This window comes from Lampetra planeri, chromosome 4 (assembly GCF_965212315.1).
Source record: "Lampetra planeri chromosome 4, kcLamPlan1.2.h2, whole genome shotgun sequence".
Lineage (NCBI taxonomy): Eukaryota > Metazoa > Chordata > Hyperoartia > Petromyzontiformes > Petromyzontidae > Lampetra > Lampetra planeri.
In genome coordinates, this window is record NC_136110.1 from 5693000 (window position 1) to 5711346 (window position 18347).

The 18347-nt window shown below is 44.5% G+C and overlaps 2 protein-coding genes across 3 annotated transcripts; one reads left to right on the forward strand and one right to left on the reverse strand.

Annotated features, from left to right (window-relative positions):
- Positions 1-845: 845 nt before the first annotated feature.
- COMTD1 (catechol-O-methyltransferase domain containing 1) lies at positions 846-7669 on the forward strand. 2 transcript variants are annotated; one of them, XM_078593115.1, is made up of 7 exons: positions 846-1089; positions 2872-2999; positions 3961-4066; positions 4273-4391; positions 5086-5140; positions 5713-5846; positions 6711-7669. In XM_078593115.1, exons 1-7 carry the CDS (start codon positions 1083-1085, stop codon positions 6861-6863), a joined length of 702 nt encoding a protein of 233 aa, XP_078449241.1. In that variant the 5' UTR covers positions 846-1082; the 3' UTR covers positions 6864-7669. The 2 variants fall into 2 exon arrangements, with proteins under 2 accessions (XP_078449241.1, XP_078449240.1); XM_078593114.1 differs by having other exon boundaries at positions 853-1089; positions 2869-2999.
- On the reverse strand, positions 5142-16829 carry LOC144717613 (free fatty acid receptor 4-like). Its single transcript, XM_078593113.1, has 4 exons — positions 16052-16829; positions 12886-13081; positions 9965-10093; positions 5142-9313 (listed from the first exon to the last, which is right to left on the reverse strand). The coding sequence occupies exons 1-4, from the start codon at positions 16399-16401 to the stop codon at positions 8717-8719; spliced, it is 1272 nt and encodes a 423-aa protein (XP_078449239.1). The 5' UTR covers positions 16402-16829; the 3' UTR covers positions 5142-8716.
- Positions 16830-18347: the final 1518 nt, after the last annotated feature.

Below are 18347 nucleotides of genomic sequence, written 5' to 3' on the forward strand. Positions count from 1 at the left end.
CGTCCCTCAGGTGAAGAAACAGAGCTGTGTGGTGGTGTGGTGGGGGGTGGTGTGGTGGGTGGGGGGTGGTGGTGGCTTTTGCCCAGTTCCTGGACTTACGAACTCTTAACACTTTGACATCGCAACAAACGTTTACTCTGCCAGCCCTTTGGTGGTGGTGGGGGGGGGGTGAAGGGGGTGGTGGTGGTGGGGGGGTGAAGGGGGTGGTGGTAGTGGGGGGGGTGAAGGGTGAAGTTAGTGGTGGTGGTCGGGGGTGAAAGGCGAGTGGTGGTAGTGGGGGGGTGAAGGGCGGGTGGGGGGGGTGAAAGGCGAGTGGTGGTGGGGGGGGTGAAGGGCGGGTGGTGGTGGGGGGCGGGTGAAGGGCGGGTGGGGGTGGGGGGGTGAAGTTGGTGGTGGTGGTGGGGGGTGAAGGGCGGGTGGTGGTGGGGGGGGGGGTGAAGGGCGGGTGGTGGTGGGGGGCGGGTGAAGGGCGGGTGGGGGTGGGGGGGTGAAGTGGGTGGTGGTGGTGGGGGGTGAAGGGTGGGTGGGAGTGGGGGGGTGAAGGGCGGGTGGTGGGGGGGGTGAAGGCCGGGTGGTGGTGGGGGGGTGAAGGGCGGGGGGTGGTGGTGGTGGGGGGGGTGAAGGGCGGGTGGGGGGGGTGAAGGGTGAAGTGGGTGGTGGGGGGTGAAGGGGGTGATGGTGGGGGGGCGGGTGGGTGGGGTGGGGTGAAGGGGGTGATGGTGGGGGGGCGGGTGGGTGGGGTGGGGTGAAGGGGGTGATGGTGGGGGGGAGTGACCGACTCGCAGTCGCCGCCGACGTCGTGGACGAGAGACGCCCTCTCGCTGGGCCCCCTGCGCTGGCCTGGGAAGTGACACCGCCACCCGCCCGCCACCATCCGGCCACGAGCAGCAGCTGATTTGTCTAAGCTCGAGCCACGCCTCTGCAGGTTCAAGACGCTTAATCCGGCGTACCGTGGAGTTTGGAGTGGGGGTGGTGTGCAGAAGCAGCAGCAGCAAGCAAGCGGCTGCGTTTAAAGCCTCCGCCAAGTCGGCTTAGAAGCAGCTTACAAATTGGAGAGAGAGCTGGGAGGACTGCCACGAAACATGGCTGGTACGTTCGCCGTCGTTGTTGTTGTTGTTTGGTGATTGACGCTGGGGTTTTTTTATTTTAGGACAGCGTTGCTGTTTCGTGAACAAAATGGTGATGTGATTTTTCTTCTGTGTACACGTTAGGGGTTTTGCTGCATGAATGCTTCTCTGTCTGTTTCTCGTGCTACATTAGGCGCAGTCGTAATGCCGTCACCGCTGCTTTAAAACAAACCTGTTGACTTTTGCCGATTCACAGCTTTACCGCGTGTGGTGCCGTGGCCGGTGAATGTGGACGCAAGATTAATTAAATATGCAAGGATGGAGAGCCGTTTGAAGATGCTGAATATTAAATGCGCATGTGGTAGTCCTCCTAACTTGTATGGACTGCTGTGTAGTATTTCGCCTTTTAACCTGTGCGTGTGTTTTGCAGCGAACTGAAATACGTGGGCCTAAGCTGGGGTGGGTTTTTTTCGCCCCCACTCCATTTCCTTTCGTGTGACGACGGCATACCAACAAGCCTCTGCTGTCAGTACGCGGAAGTCATTGCATTTTAGATGGTCACGGGTGCATCCCTGCAGTGTAAATTCTGAAATGTGTTTTAGACTTTTTTTTTGTATATGAAAATCTCCAAAACATGTGCGTTAAGTGTTTTTTTTGGTTTTCAAGATGGAAATATTGTACAGCAGTTGAAACAAAAAAAACTCCATGTCATAACTATTCTTGGTTCTTTCGGTAAAGTCACGTAGAAGGGAAATAATAAAAAATAAAACATAGTAAAATGAAATTCTCACGACGTTTCGGCCACAACGCAAGCAGCCGTCCTCAGGTGAAGAAACAGAGTTTTTTTTACCGAAAGAACCAAGAATATGAATCCCTGCAGTCACGAAAGCTTTTAATCGAAATGTCAACTATTTTTTTTCCACGAGCCTTTGAACATTTTCTCATCGTTCATTGCAGGAACCGCTCATTATCCGCACATTTTTTCACAGACGAGTTCATCAGATCGATGGCGTGGTGCTTCGGACACTGCACTATGAACTTGGGCGATCCAAGTTCAATACCTGGCCATTGCTAATGTCGAGTTCTATCATATCATGGTTTTGGACACCCGTCCTTCACGAACCCCACCACTGTCAAGCGTGGTGACATATGGTCAAATAACCCCAATGACTGACCCAGCCGAGTGAAGCCTTCATCCAGCAGTGGACTGACAATGGCTGTAATTTATGTAATGGGTTCACAGACCCCTGCCATGCATCCACCAGAGTGCAATGCCTTTCACTTATACGTTATGATTCCTAAATTAGCAGGAGCGGTGAATGCCTCTAACTCTTAAAATGTACGAAATGCACACCCTACCCCCAGATGAAAACCCTAGGTGCCAGGCGATGTAGTACCGCTGTGACGAACGCAATGTATTGCAATATCAGCAGCTGATATACAAATCCAGGTAACTGTCATCAGAGCCTCTCCACAGACTGTCAACTTTGCTGAAAATAAATTATTGTGTTAAGAGCATGAATAGGGAGCAAAACAGAGCATGTCTGTTGTGCCATATACCCTTCACGTGTTACACAATGCCTTCATAAGGGCTCGCCAACAACACATGCCCCAGCAGATGATACTGCTGTTAATACTGCGCATGTGTTCGTGGTTGTGCTTTGTAGCTCGCAAATGTTTTCAGGGTGTTCATCATGATGTCCGTTTTGTTCCACGTGGTAACAGATTGTTCAGGGACTGTGGAATCTGATCTCTGACCAATGGTGTGTACTGTCACTGTTGTGTTACTGCATGATCTAAGCAGGTAATCAGGATTCAAGCACAAGGCGACCTAAATTTAAGAGCCTTACAGGCGTATCTAACAACTCGATGATGGAGTACATTATCTCTCACTCTCTGCGTGAACACCCAGCTCTTGAAAAACTCCGCAATGTAAGTGTCCTAAGTTGTCCAGTTTTCATGTTAAGGCAAACTGTAAAGACCGCTTTAAGCCTAGTTCATGGGAAAATAGTCAAATCACCGATATTTTGTGTTAGATTTTTACTTTTCAGCCAATTTGTTTTTCCACCAACTTAAGAATGGTCCTAGAGTTATTTTCTTAAGTTTTAGGCTGTTTAGGAACGACTTGTTAAATTTCCAACCAGCTGCAATGGCTACTACCGGGCTTATCAAGCAGCTTGCCTGAACATTTTCAGGCAGTCTTTTTTATTGTTGTCAGGCAATCCGCCTGAATTTTAAGCTGCCTAATAATTGTCCTCCAGCATTTCAGGCGATCCACTCTATTTTATTCGTAAATATTTTAAACGGCACAGACATCGGACAGAATCAGGATAAAAATGATTGCCGTGATCGGAATTAACAAGTCGCTCTGGAGGAGCCCCTAGTTCTGATCTATATGGCAGGAAAGAGAAGCAGAGGGAAGGGAAATGAAAGGAGATTTTAAAAAAATCACTAACATCTGGGGACCATTGCAAAATTAAACCAAATTCCCACTTTAATATCCAAATGAAGCATATTTTTCAAGGCAAAAGTTACAGCAGAAATTTATTTTTTCATGCTAATCACAGGCACATCTACCATGTGCACTCATTGGTGTGTGCTTTGCAAACAGCACTCGCCAGTGCCAACCTATTTAGCTGGTCTTCAAATGGGAGCTTCAATGTTATCTCAGGGTGCTTGCATGTGTGTGTATGTATAACCCAGAATAATGGCTCCCATAGTTTTTCTGCATGTTTTCTGCATTCTCGTTGCATGATAAACAGTTGCTTTGTAATAAACTGGCGATGCCCTGCTTGGGTGCAAAACCTCTGAACGAGCAATGTGTGTGCCAAAGAACAAGCACAAAGGGTGGTCTGGCATTCACAATGTGATCTCTGTGCTTTTATTCCACAAGTGCACGATGCAACACCCCGCGAGTGTAATGATGGTGGCTTGTGAACAGTCCCAATTTATGGCCAATCTTTTGAGGCTCATCGGGGGAAAGAAAGCCATCGAAGTTGGTGAGTGGATTTTGCAACAGTGCAGAATGACTTGCACAATATTCAACGTGATGTTGCGTAACATTTAATTCAATAATATTACATTAGCTACGTAAAATATAAAAGTAAATGTATCGACATAAATAATTGGAACATTGTGTTCGTGTTAAAGCCCATTCAATACACGCTAACAAACGGCTATGTATTGGTATTGTACATTTCCGAAGGTGTTTATACAGGATACAACACGCTAAGTATTGCTCTGGCTCTTCCTGACGACGGGAAAATAGTGGCCTGTGACATTACAGAGGAATTCCCCAACATAGGGAAGCCATATTGGAAGGAGGTAAGCACTACCTAGATTAGCCTCGATGCTATCGTTAGCCATGATCAATCCACTGCTGGATGAAGGCCAGATTATCCATGAATGGTTGAGTGTATTGGCCACACAATGTGGTTGCTGCAGTGTGATTTATAAAGCAAGCACCTGCCCATTGAAAAAGTATAACATGTATTGAATTCATCATCATTGAGTATTTTTACAAGTTGGTAATGAACTTACACTTTTATCTTTAAGCAGGGGCTAGAATGCTGTAATACATACCTGGTAACCTGTAACCTCCTGAGGTTGGCTCCCAGCCACGGCTAACATCCATAGCGAGTTTCTGAACCAATCCAAGGCCGGCCCTCCCTTCGGAAACCTGTACTGACCAGTATGGTCGGCTTCTTTCGTATGGTGATGTGTGGTCAAAAAACACCACAACTGACAGGTCAAGGATAATGTCACCCAGCAGTGGATTGACAAAGTGCTATAAATTATAATATTTTATGGATTATCAAAAAAGGTGCATATGTAACAACCGATAATGCAATCTTGTTTATATCCTAACCATGCTAGACACCAAATATTTCTAGTTTCATCACTTCTGTATTAAACCATGCATTAAGCATGATTGTGGTTAACACTACTTGTGTTATAAACCAAACATTAAGCATGTTTGTCCTTCACATAACTGATATTTGTTCCTTTCTATTCACAGGCAGGTGTAGAGCACAAAATTGACCTTCGAATAAAACCTGCCAGTGCGACATTGGGTAAGTATATAAAATATTTTAATAAATATTCTGCAATGCACTGTAAGCATAATTAAAATTGGAAGTCTCACTGCACATTGAACACACGTAGAATAATAAAGAGCACAACACTGGATTTTGAATCCAGTTTGCATATCAGTAAATAAATGGCACAACGTTTGAATCCCCCCCCCCCACCTCTGTGCAACAACCAATAGTATAGATGGATACACGAGCCAATCGCATGGTCATGTATGTTGAGATAAAGTGTGGGTACTTCCAACTCCTTTGAAGATGTCTGGCCAGCCTCGAAGAGTAGTCTAAAAATGTCCTCGAGTGGGGTGTATGCGCACCCTCTTTGGGAGCGAGATGCCCTTTCTAAGAACCAAAGGGGGGTGCGGTCAACGTGAAGAACCACTGCTCTGATGGGTTTCTTTAGAGCTTGCAGGAGTGAATGTCCTTCTGTCGGCAGTGATGTGAACAAGCAATCGCATGGCTGCACTTTGAAGATTGTAGGTCCTAAAACGTCCGTGTCTTACACGTCTGCCCACGAATTGCTCGTGATTTCTTGTTTTATTTACCGTCATGGACAGATGAGCTCCTTGCTGCCGGAGAGGAAGGAACTTACGACTTCGCATTTATTGATGCGGACAAAGAAGGCTACGTTAACTATTATGAAAAATGCCTGCGCCTGATAAGAAAGGGTGGCATTGTTGCGATTGACAATGTAAGTATCGACCGAGTTACGAAAGTAAAATCCATAATGTGCTGCTTTAAAATGTACTTAAGAGTTGATATTAAGAAAAAAATAATGCAAGTAAAGCAATACCATTATGGGCTAATAGCACATCAAATCAAGATAGCACACCAAAATATCAGTATTTTTTGCTGGGATACTTTTTAAATATCCCCGTGTAATATTCTTGGTTCTTTCGGTAAAGTCACGTAGAAGGGAAATAATAAAATAATAAAAATATAAATAATAAAAATTCCAAGCAATAAAATGTTCTTGCTGTGGATTTCACACCTGATGATGATTGCTTGTGTTGCAGTCGAAACGTCGTGAGAATTTTTATTGTTTTATGTTTTTATTATTTCATGATTTCCTTTCTACGTGACTTTACCGAAACAACCAAGAATATGAATCCCTGCAGTCACGAAAGCTTTAAATCAAAAATCCCCGTGTAAGTTAATACGTAGAAAATATTGTCAGCATAATGAATGTGCCAACTAACACAGGGGACTTAGCTCGACTCAACACCGCCATAGCAATGTGCGCCTTCCACCACTGGTTCAGAGAGAGCTATGAATGGATAATGAGTAGTGCCTCATAACTAATTTGAATAGGATGTAACTCTCTATTTGGCCGCCTAATACAGTGGTCCCAGCGTTGGTGTTAACGTTGAATACGAAATTGACAATTTGATATATTGACAAAATGGGGAAAGTAAAACGATGCCGACAGACGTTTCGGTCATTTTTGCCATGCATCATGTGAACATGCCAGGATGAGGATTCAGAATGTGAGGCAGCCGCAGAAAGGCTGGGAACGGCACCCCACTAATGACGTGCGCTTGGTCTGTATGCACAGGTGATCTGGGGAGGGTCTGTGCTGAACCCACGAAAAGATGATGAAGAAACCATGTCGATCTGTCGTCTCAATGATAAGTTGAAGGATGACCAGCGTGTGGACATCAGCATGCTGACCATTGGAGATGGGCTGACTCTGGCCTTCAAGCGTTAACCTAGACATTGTTTTTGTGCTATGGGGAAGAAGTGAGCTTTTTTCAGTGTGAAACTTTGTTCCAGGAGACTATAACTCATCGACAGACACGCAGACGGATGGAGCTGATTCTTTAACTCGGTTCAACCTTCATTGGAAAATGTTAAAATAAAATCATATTAACGTAACATGACCTCATTTATTGACAAAAAAAAACAATGCCTTCTCATTGACTGGTAATATCACAAATTAACTCTCCTTTTGTGCCCACGACATTTCTGAAAACTGGTCTCCTGAAATGTGGTTTTAAGGCACAAGTGACTAATTGTTCTTGTTATATTGAAACATCACCTTACCAATGCCACATTTTTGTGTTAAATGTTTCAACTAAATATAGTTTTTTTAATTTTACAGTAAATTTAATCTGCAGATAACTTTCTCAACAATGCAAATGGAAATCGATTTACAAGATACATATGAAAATATAAATCCCTTTTGGTATGCTTACATTTTAAACGTTCTACAAATTTGTCTGCAACAATGACTGGTCACAGTGTGAATTGTTATGATGCTGCTGTGGTGCTATTGTGGAGAACGTTTTTCGATAATTCATACCTGTGAACACAAATAATTTCAGCATTAGTATATCTATCCAACTGGTTAAGGTGTTGATTTTGAGATGAATGTTCATATTCATGAGGCTTGTTAGTTTATATATGACGAATTTTGAAAATCTGATTATTAAAAAATGTGTAATGAAGTATTAACATTGCAATTAAGTGGTTCCATTTTCATTATGTAATTAAATCAATTAACCGCACAATGTTTATGGAATATGTATGCGGGTGAATTTTTTTTATAATTCTTTGCAAACTCGCTGAAAATGATGTCTTGGTGTTGCCCATAATGTTGCAGGCAAGTTGTGATAGTGTAGTCATTCATATGCCATACAAATGTAAACAGAATGCAGTCATCAGGTCTAAAAAAAAACACATCTTTAATGAAAATACTAAAGAGGCTTCTGTATTTTTAACAAAAAATTTCATCTGCTTACATTCAACATAAATGCAATAATACATGGCATCTACGTGTATTGCCAGTCATGTTGATCATCGGGGTTGTTTGACTCGACATGATACTGGTACAATAATTGCAAGTTGAAGGGAGCACATGTCATTTGTCAACAGATAACATCAATTGTAACTCCTGAATCAATTGTATTTCCTGTTAACCATTTCATTATCCTTTAAACATAAATATTTTACATCTAAACAAACTACATCACTTCCGTCATCACATCTCACAGAGACGCACGTTATAACATCGGCAATGTGGGGGATCAAGGTGGTCGGAAATGGTGCTGTTCACACCACCGTGCGCTGTTTTAGCCTCGAATAGCTCGCCAACAGCACTTGCCCCAACAGTCTGTTAAGCGCTATGGGAGAACATTCATCTGATTAGTCGAGTACCGATTATCGGTAATCGATTACTTTAATAATGATCCCAGATATAGTCGAGTGCAAGTTACTTATTTTACATTGAGTTGTCCGAAGCGGGATCCACACGGGCGATCGACTGCGCTACAAAATCGCTTGACATTGTGCAACCAATTGCCTGCAACTGCTTTATCCACATCTGAGCGAGTGGTCGCACAACGAGGATATGAACAGCTTTTTCGGGATTGCAACGACCAATCTTAGTTTGTGAATGTGCGCGTGACGGAATTACGCGACTACAAATTGCTGAGCGGATATATCTTTTGAAAGCATCGTCTGCCCACCACCGGGCAACCGGTTGCGCAACTGCTCGCAAAACTGGTCGTCGAGAGAGGTCCACGCATATTCGATTCGGGTTGCGCAGGTGTGGACCCGACCTCAGAAACGGCGACTGATCGCCCCGCGATGAGAGGACGGCAGTGCTCCGTTACCTCGGTGGCCTCCACTTGACCTCCCGATTGTGGTGCCCGCTGGCCGCACCCCCTCGTGCCCCTCAAAGTCTGGCGCGGGGCCCCCGGCCCTCACCGCGCCGTTGACCGCGGCCTGCTGCCTCTCGACCGTGTAGCGCTCGACGTTCTGGACGTTCTGATCGTTGGTCGTCGTTTCGTCCGTGGCGGAGTCTGCGTTCGCTCGGAGGAGGCAGCAGAAGTACCTCTTGAAGCCGCGTCGGAACTGCGTGTTGAGGACCCCGTACAAGACCGGGTTTATGGCCGAGTTGGTGAGCGTGACGGTGCACACCCAGAGGAACGCTCTGGAGGACAGAAAGGGCTTCCAGTTGTAAACGTTCACGAGTTCTCGGTCTGCTTCGATGAGCCACAGCATGATGTAGATCGGGACCCACATGATGTACAGTGAGATCACCAGAATTATCAGCATCTTGATGAGGCGGAATTCTTTAAAGGAAATTCTGATGCCACCGTTAAGCCGAGCAGGCTCCGTGTTCTGGCGAACACGGATTCTGCTGTCCCTTGCCACCTGATAAAGAGAGCACAACTTAGATTTACGAATGAATCGCGGAAAACGCATTCACTAAACAAAAGTAAACTGTACGTTTCTTTATGGGGACATACACGGAAGACCCAGCACCAGCCCAATGATTACGTGGCATTGGGCATGGCCAGCGATTAAACTAAAAACTATATTTTACCAGATAATTCCCACTGAGCAATATAGCTCTTTTACAGAAGCGACCAGGCCACAAATGTGGCTTATGTTGAGTTTTATAACAGCCAAATACTCTAAACGCACGTTGTTTCTAAATGTGGAGGGAAAAACCGGAGGACCTGGAGAAAAATCCACGCGACCACAGGGAGAGACGCACGCAAACTCCAATATTAACAGGTGTCAGGGCGAGATAATTAACATCTCGCCACCGCTGCGCTACAATTGAACATAGATGGCTGGGTTAGTGGAATTCGCTAATCACTGTGCCACTCTGACACCACATGCCTTACTATAGGCTTAAATCATAGTTTGTAGGCATCTTATCTCAAAAGGTCAAGGTACAGCACCGGCTTTAAAATGCTTGCCCATTGTTTCAACTGCCGCACCAAGTTTGCCAACATCATGGCAATACACCTCGAAATGCTGATGTCAACAATCGCTCATGCTGTAAGAATAACCTGCCTTGTAAATCCTTTTGTAATTCAACGTGAGGACTGTGGAAGGCACAACCAGCATGCTCAAGAAAATCACCACCAGCCACGACCACGATGTGCCCCTTGTTGGCCACAGGATGGTACAAATGTGCACTTCCTAAAGAAAGAGGGCACAAGACAGCAAGCGTCCATTAAATATCCCGCACCAGGATGTTGTAATGATACGGGGTGATACATGGATACCCCACGAAAATAATATGGAAAAAGTTACAGAGGAAATCAGCATTTTATGCCTCCCACAAACCTCAATACTGTACAGTGTCCACTTCTGAGATATTTGAACACTCTCTTTAGGATATTAAGCCATTGAACACGATTAAATCACCCGTTGACAGGTACAAGGTTCGTTCGAAATGAGTGCAGTATCTATACGTAGATCACCCTGTACTATATCTTCCATGCAACGCGATGGAATTCAGCATTGCATTCATATAATATACACCAACATACAGTGAAACACGTGTAGTTGGAGATGTGGTGGGGCAAGTTTTGCTAATTCTTGACTGCTGTAACCAGGGGCGGAATCATATTAGCAGTCGAGAAGGTGATCGAGGTGTAAGCGTACAGCCCTCTCTCAGTCCATTGTTGGATTGTGGCCTCCCCACGCAACTTTACCACGCTGGTTAGCGCAGCTTGGTGAAGGTGGGAGAGTGCAGAGGTACGATACAACAGTGCATTTAAATCTTGACCTAAAGCTTTCGTGACTGCAGGAATTCACATTCTTTGGGTCTTTCGGTAAAGTCACGTAGATATGTTAAAAGAAAATCACAAAAAATTAAAAAAAACTGATGAGGACCGCTTGTGTTGCGATCGAAACGTCGTAGTTTTTTGTTTTTTTTGTTATTTTCTTTGAACCTATATACGTGACTTTACCGAAAGACCCCAAAAAAACTGTGCATTTTCCTGCACTTTCACCTGCTCACCAACATGTAGCACAGTCGCACTGCCACATGTGACAAAGCTGGCAATGCATGATGGTCACCCATCCAATCACTTATCCCGGCTCAACCCGAGCACTGCTTCGCTTGTGAGATGTGGTGGCATAGGAAAATGAGGTATCCACATTTTGTTGCGCAATGAAGTGCCATCGTCCGAAACGTTTTCTTTTAAGGCCACAGTGTTATTGACAATGTTGATTTTTATATCTTTTATTATTTTATTATTTCCCTTCTACGTGACTTTACCGAAAGAACCGAGAATATGAATCCCTGCAGTCACGAAAGCTATAAATCAAAATTTAATGTTGATTTTGTTCATACTCTGTGTACCAATGGCAACGCAGCATCACTAAATAATGTGTTTAATTCATGCACATTATGTCGTGCAGAAATATAAACTGCGACAGGTGAGATCCATGGAAAGCAAGTGATGAGCATTATACTGTACCTTCCTTACATTTACAACTTTCATCAATGATAGCGTTCTTTGCTCACCTGTCCTGAACACACTTTACTATTTGCCCCTGTGAAATTGTCAACCTGCCGCAGATCGCCTCAAGCCTACTGTTCATAATTAACTAACCTCGCCTCAGGTGCCAAGGTTGTTTTCTGAATTTGGGTCAACATCCTGGCCCAATCGGTGAGTTTTTCATTTAAAATGCGTGAATATGACAACACAACTGGCACGCATGTTTTAGGCAACGTGCCTAAAAGATGCAAACGTTGCAAACTGGGTAGATGGCATTCTTACTTGTCAGCATTGTTCCCTGAAAAGCGCCATCAATTTAAAACGTCCTTGTTTAATGAGCTGTGCGAGTGGAATATCCTTTGCGACTCGTGTTGTTTTGCCATGCACTGCGTTTTAAGCATTTAACTAAAGTTGAAAACGTAATGCATTACATTCGTCCATCTGTCTGTGTGTATGTCAACCTGTAACGAGGGAGGCATGTTAACTTTCATAAGGATGATCTCGTATGAATACACTTGTATTATAGAGTTGCGTGGCTATTCAGGTCTTACCCGATTGAAATTTGCACAAATTCATCAAAGGGGTCTCAAAAAAATTATGGAATCTTGAACCAACGTTGGATCAATGTTGGTCCAACGGTTCCAACCACATGCCTACATTTTACGTTGCATGTTCATTGGAGTGTTAAAAACATGGGGACATAAACCAGAGTAAAACGGACTCTTGACAATAATGCAAACTCATTTTGCCCTGACAGCTGTCTATCCGCTTCCATATGCCTGCTGATTTAACACTTCTTACGATAAATGCCTCGTCTTATTTTTAATCAGTGTGCTATGTACTCTTTGTTTTTTTCGGTAAAGTCACGTAGGTAAAAAAAGAAAATAAATTAAATTAAATCACAACGTTTCGGAGGCAACACAAGCTTCCGTCTTCAGGTGACTTTACCGAAAAAACTAAAGAGTATGGACCCTTGCAGTCACGAAAACTTCAAATCCAGTGTGCTCTAGCCACGTGAAACGCGTTCAGAAATGCTCGGGTGCGTGCAATATTTGTATCTCTATAAACGTGGAAAGGTGCACATAACCACCTGTCGATAGAATGTACAGCACTATAGTTCGCGAGGACCTGGGAAGTGTATTGACTTGGGAGTAAGGCGGCGAGATGTTATCTATCTCGCCAGGTATACAGAAGGTCGTGGGTTCCATCCTGACGCCTGTATATTTGGAATTTGCATGTCCTCCCCATGGCCGAGTCGATTGTCTCCGGGTCTTCCAGTCTTTCCCTCCACATTTAGAAACAACATGTGTGTTTAGAGTCTTTGGCTGCTATACATTTCCACACGATAAGCCACTCTGTCATTTGTGGCCAGGTCGCTTCTGAAACATAGCGATATGTGGGCCTTACTTTGTAAAATAAAATCGTGTATTGTGAAAAGCCTTCTTTGGACTTATAATACGTGGGTGGGGGGGGGGGTCTCACCTCGCCAGAGAAGGTGAAGGTCTTCACTTGGAAATAGATGCAGAGAGGTAATGCGCCCACACACGACAGCACCCAGGCAACGCAGATGGAGATGAACAGCTGACCTCGAGTGCGGATGGCTCTCACGTGCGGGGGTAGGATGTGACGAGCTCTGTCAAAGCTGATGAGCGCCATTGTCAAGACGGAGCAGAAGCCACTGCATGCCACACGCCGAAGGGTCGAGGGTCACATTCTCCGTAATATCTCGGATTGTAAGTCGCACTTTTCACACCGTATTTTCAAACAAAAGTGGTGGGGGTGGGGGCGTCCATAAATGACGTCACGTGATTTTGGACGGTTTTTGACCCCCCCCCCTTCGTCACACGGCGTCACAAAAAGTGAGACCCCCCCTCAAAGATCACGTCACAAAGCTCTGCCCCCCCCCCCCCCCCGAAATAATAAAACATGCTTCAAATCGCTTTAAACTATTGTCATTATAGTGCGTATTTAATGTGGCGCTGCACTCTGATGTTGTAGGAGAAACATTTATTAAAAAGTCGATTTAATTAAGTAGAACGTGTTGTCTATATTTATTTAAAGTTGCGCATTTTGATGTGACGTCACATTTTTCAACCCCCCCCCCCTCGTCACACATCGTCACAAATGTCTGACCCCCCCAGGTGCGTGACGTCATTTATGGACGGCCCCTGGGCGCGTCTTGGATCCGGAGAATATATTCTACCGTGCTCGACTGCTCTCCCCATTTTAAAAGCAGAGCGTTCATAATCATCGAGATGTCTGTCCATAACAAAATCGCGTTCTCCCGAATGATGAAATACATTTATTTTATGTTTTCAAAAAGACCGCAAAAGTTTGGGGTGCGTCTTATTTTCCGGAGCGTCTTACGATGCAGATAATGGAGTGTATATAGCTCATATAATGCAATGGACATTTCCATTCGGCGTGTCAAGATCCATCGATCGGTATTGATTAATGTGGCTGCGTGACCTCGAATAGCGTGTACTTGTACAAGAATTGATTTTTGTTAAAGTTCGTATGTCGCCTGCAGCCGCGAGAGGACGCTAAATTCAACTGCAACGTGAATCTTAACAGCGAAAGGTTAATGTTTTACACTCCTAATATGCATGTTCGTATATGTTTTAAAAGTGTTAAATTACGTGTTTAAGTGTGAACATTCATATATGAATGGTGCATTATGAATATTGGGGGGGGGGGATGTGTGTCCCCAATATATATTATAATTACGGCCTTGCCAAAGACCCAAAACTTCAAGCGGCCAGCAACAATGAGCACGCACTTTCACAGTTGCAGTTCGTAACAGATCACACGTTCCTTTGATTGAGAAGGTCATGCATACGTCCTTGGGAAAGAGACAATGGAGGGCTAATACAAAGTGGAGCAGAGCAAGGAAAGAACCAGAACGAGAAATGGTGTGACCTGCCAGTATAGTGGCGGTGGTGGTTAAACACAGTGCAGATGAGACGAAACAGCATGACCTGTATGATGGGTTTTTACGTACAAGCTGGGAGAGATAATTTCTTACATCGTACAACTGATTGGGGCCCATATGCTGGCTTCGGACAGTGAGAAGCTGTCGAGAAAGGTCGTGTTTTTCAAGGCAGATTTAAACATCCGTAATTAAGACACGGAGAGTGCAGCCAATTGCTTCACTTTAACACGTAGTCGACGGTAATGAATGACCTAGTGCACACTATGACATGACTTTATATACACTTCACAGTAAATGGAACACCCTGATTATTATCTGCAGAAATTACCAGCCCGGTGCCTGGATGTACCACTCACCTTGTGCGGAGTACCTAGTTAGTTGAGGGTGTTCATTACATTGATAGGCAACAATACCGTATTCCGCAGATTATAATCCATGAAAAAAACGTGCCTCAAACTTGTGCCCAGTGTCAGTGAAGTTATACGAATCTAAACCTACGAGAATCCAGTAACACACACGCATATGCCGCATTATAACAGAGGATAATGTATCTTTTAATTTGGAGAATGCGGTATACCACTTTAAAAAAAACCCGCACGGCTCTAGGATAATGTGTCGCTCCAGGCTATAAGGGTTACACAATTGTAAGGATTATAAAATCGCGTGGTTATTGAGGCTTGGCTACCTGACTGGCTTCCAATCCCTACTGTTCAATCATTAACACATGCATTCAACACAGATGGTCAACGCAACATGCGTTCACCGAATTCAGATTGTTTTCCCCACCAACAAGATCTGAACACTGCTAATGGGCACCTTGCCCACTAACCTTCACAACATCCTGTGGACAAGCCGGCTGCTCAATTATAAATTATCTGGAGACATCCACGAAGCGACATTATATTTTCCGTTATGATATCTCGGGTGGAGCACCCAGTTCCTATCTCTACTACATCTACACGTAATATAATTTAACACAAAGCAGTCAAATTGACTGGCGATCCAGCACTCGCTGATTCATTTCAGTCATTCGCTCACGAGCCTTCTTGCCACTCTTTTATCGCTATTATACCATGGTTACTTTTCCCGTGAAATTAAATCCTTCATTCCTCTACTAGACTATCAGGCTGACCTACCACAGAGACATGTTGAAGAGAGAACTAGCAGGACCTACCATAGAAACATATTGAATAGGGAATTTTCAAGACCTCCCACAGAGATATGTTGAAGAGGGTAATCTTGCAGGACCTACCAGAGAGAAATATTGAAGAGGGATCTTACAGGACCTACCATAGAAACATATTGAATAGGGTATTTTCAAGACCTCCCACAGAGATATGTTGAAGAGGGTAATCTTGCAGGACCTTCCACAGAGAAATATTGAAGAGGGATCTTACAGGACCTACCATAGAAACATATTGAATAGGGAATTTTCAAGACCTCCCACAGAGATATGTTGAAGAGGGTAATCTTGCAGGACCTTCCACAGAGAAATATTGAAGAGGGATCTTACAGGACCTACCATAGAAACATATTGAATAGGGAATTTTCAAGACCTCCCACAGAGATATGTTGAAGAGGGTAATCTTGCAGGACCTTCCACAGAGAAATATTGAAGAGGGATCTTACAGGACCTACCATAGAAACATATTGAATAGGGAATTTTCAAGACCTCCCACAGAGATATGTTGAAGAGGGTAATCTTGCAGGACCTACCAGAGAGACATGTTGAAGAGAGTGATCTTGCAGAGGCCCTTGCCGAGTATCCACGAACCCGTCCACCTGGTGATGACGATGGCGGGTATGTTCAGCGTGAACACGATGTCCAGAACGGCCAAGTTGGTCACGAGCAGACACGTGGTGGACCTCATGTAGGAGGTCGTGAACACGATCAGGAGCACTGTGACGTTGCCCACAAGGCTCGTAATGAAGATGAGCGCCAGGATAGTGGTTTCTGCCGATGCCTCGGCACGCTGATTGTAGGCTCCAAAGGTGGAAAAGAAGGTGAAAAACGATTGGTTTCCGTACGGTTCTGCGAAACCTTCCAGGTATGACACGGAGCCCATTTCTTCTTCCGAGTTTGGGACCCACGGCGAGTATTGTGAGGCTATACTTGGAGCTTGCCAGCCAAACCAACTAGCCACAACAAATATTAACTTACACAATTTGGCAAATGGGAAATGGTCGTCAATTTCAGTTGCATTCAATTAGGTTAAAAATTAATCTCGGGTCTGTGAGACTAATGGCAACATTGTTTTTTTGCTTCTCTCTTGTATCAAATTGACCCAACACTTACCAAAAAATAATATTACCGGCAGACTAGCCTCGAAAACATGTTCCGCCCAAAAGTGTATCAGCCGTCTCTTGCCAACGACATGGTTATGCAGCGGACTGGTTTCCAAAGACGGCTTTGAAATTTCCGTGACGGGTGAAATAAATAATCGCGGCTTGCAGCAACATTTCCCTGTGTACCAACAAGCAAGCTTCAGGGCCTATGCTGCTCTTCTGCCAGTCGGTGACTGGCACATATATACTCGAGCAGTGCGCTATACTTAGTATATGGCGTGGCGTCATGTTTGGTCACAGATAACATTAGGCTAAAGCGACTGCTGGGGGTCTTCTGTTGGCACAATTGATTGCCGAGATAACGCGTCGACTGTATAACTTCTTTCGCACCGTACGGAGCCAACCGTGCTCAGGCTGACCGCGCGTGGGGACCCACGCTATGACGTGCTGTCTGTTTGCGGAATTCATGACGCAAAAGATGAAGCGTCGCGTAAAGTTTGGAAACGAAAATCTCAAATGCAGTAAATAATTCCCACCGTATGGTGTCTGTATAATGGGTGCGATTGTTGTTGTCTTCACTATAGCGAATTGCTTTGAAATAATTCAAAGCCCTTGTCAATCCTCTGCTTGGGGGTTGTCGGAAATAGAGTTTTCTTCACCACACTTCCCCAAACTGATCACTGTGGCTTAGTGGTGGGGGTCGGGGGTTAAACCCGATTAATATATTACTCGCTACTGATATTAGCCGTCGTTGACGGTAGAATTCAGGACGCTGAGTTCATCGCGCATTGTGCTAATCTCCCTTAAATAAGCGTCATGTTTATTAGCGTTAAAACAATAAAAAAGTAGTTACAATAATTCTGGATTTCACAGCGTTATTCGTTTAAATGACCTGCGCATGTGACTGTGCATTGCCATGCGTGTAGAAACAATATTGATTTTAAAAACCCGGCCATCCGAGGTCAATTTTCGGCCACGGTTTACGTCATTGGCGAGTGATATTTGCACCTGTTTTGCCTCCACCCCCTCCCTTTTAACCCCCCCTCCACCCTTCACTAACCACAAATGAACAGCGTGGTGAAGTATAACCAAACAACCCCCATAACCCATCAGACACGTCATAAGAACGCCGTAATCCAGCATTTGATAGAAGTCGAATCCATTCGTATTTTTTAGTCGTATAACGACAGCAACAGCTTGACGATGATGTGTTTAAAAAAAAAAACACTTATGGCTTTTATATCACCGGCCGTCATTAAGAGTTCAAGGGTCAACTGCAGAAGAAGAAAAAAACAGAATGTTTTGGAACAATAGTTTGGTAGCCTGAAGGATACCAAATTGTTTCTGTCGTAAAATATGCGTGGCCGTATGCTGCTTACATTTCTCCAACACAGAAACGTCGACATTTAGGGAGATATATTGCACCCATAGACATCGTTTAACTGCGGGCATTCGAGTGTCAATTTACGCGTGAAATGCTCGCCTTGCACAATGCTGCTGGTTATTGTGCGTGTTCCAATGCCAGAGCCAAGCCCGATAATCCAGTTCCAGCGCATCCCAACTGCTCCATTAAGCTTCTTTTTTAATGCCAGCCCGCGTGAGCATCTACAGTCATTGGATGCGTGCTTTGAATATTGTGTGCCTGCTTAATTTGACATCGCAATCGATGTCTGTTTTTGTAGATAGACTGACCATGGATGAAGAGTGGCTGGTTTGCCATGAAGAT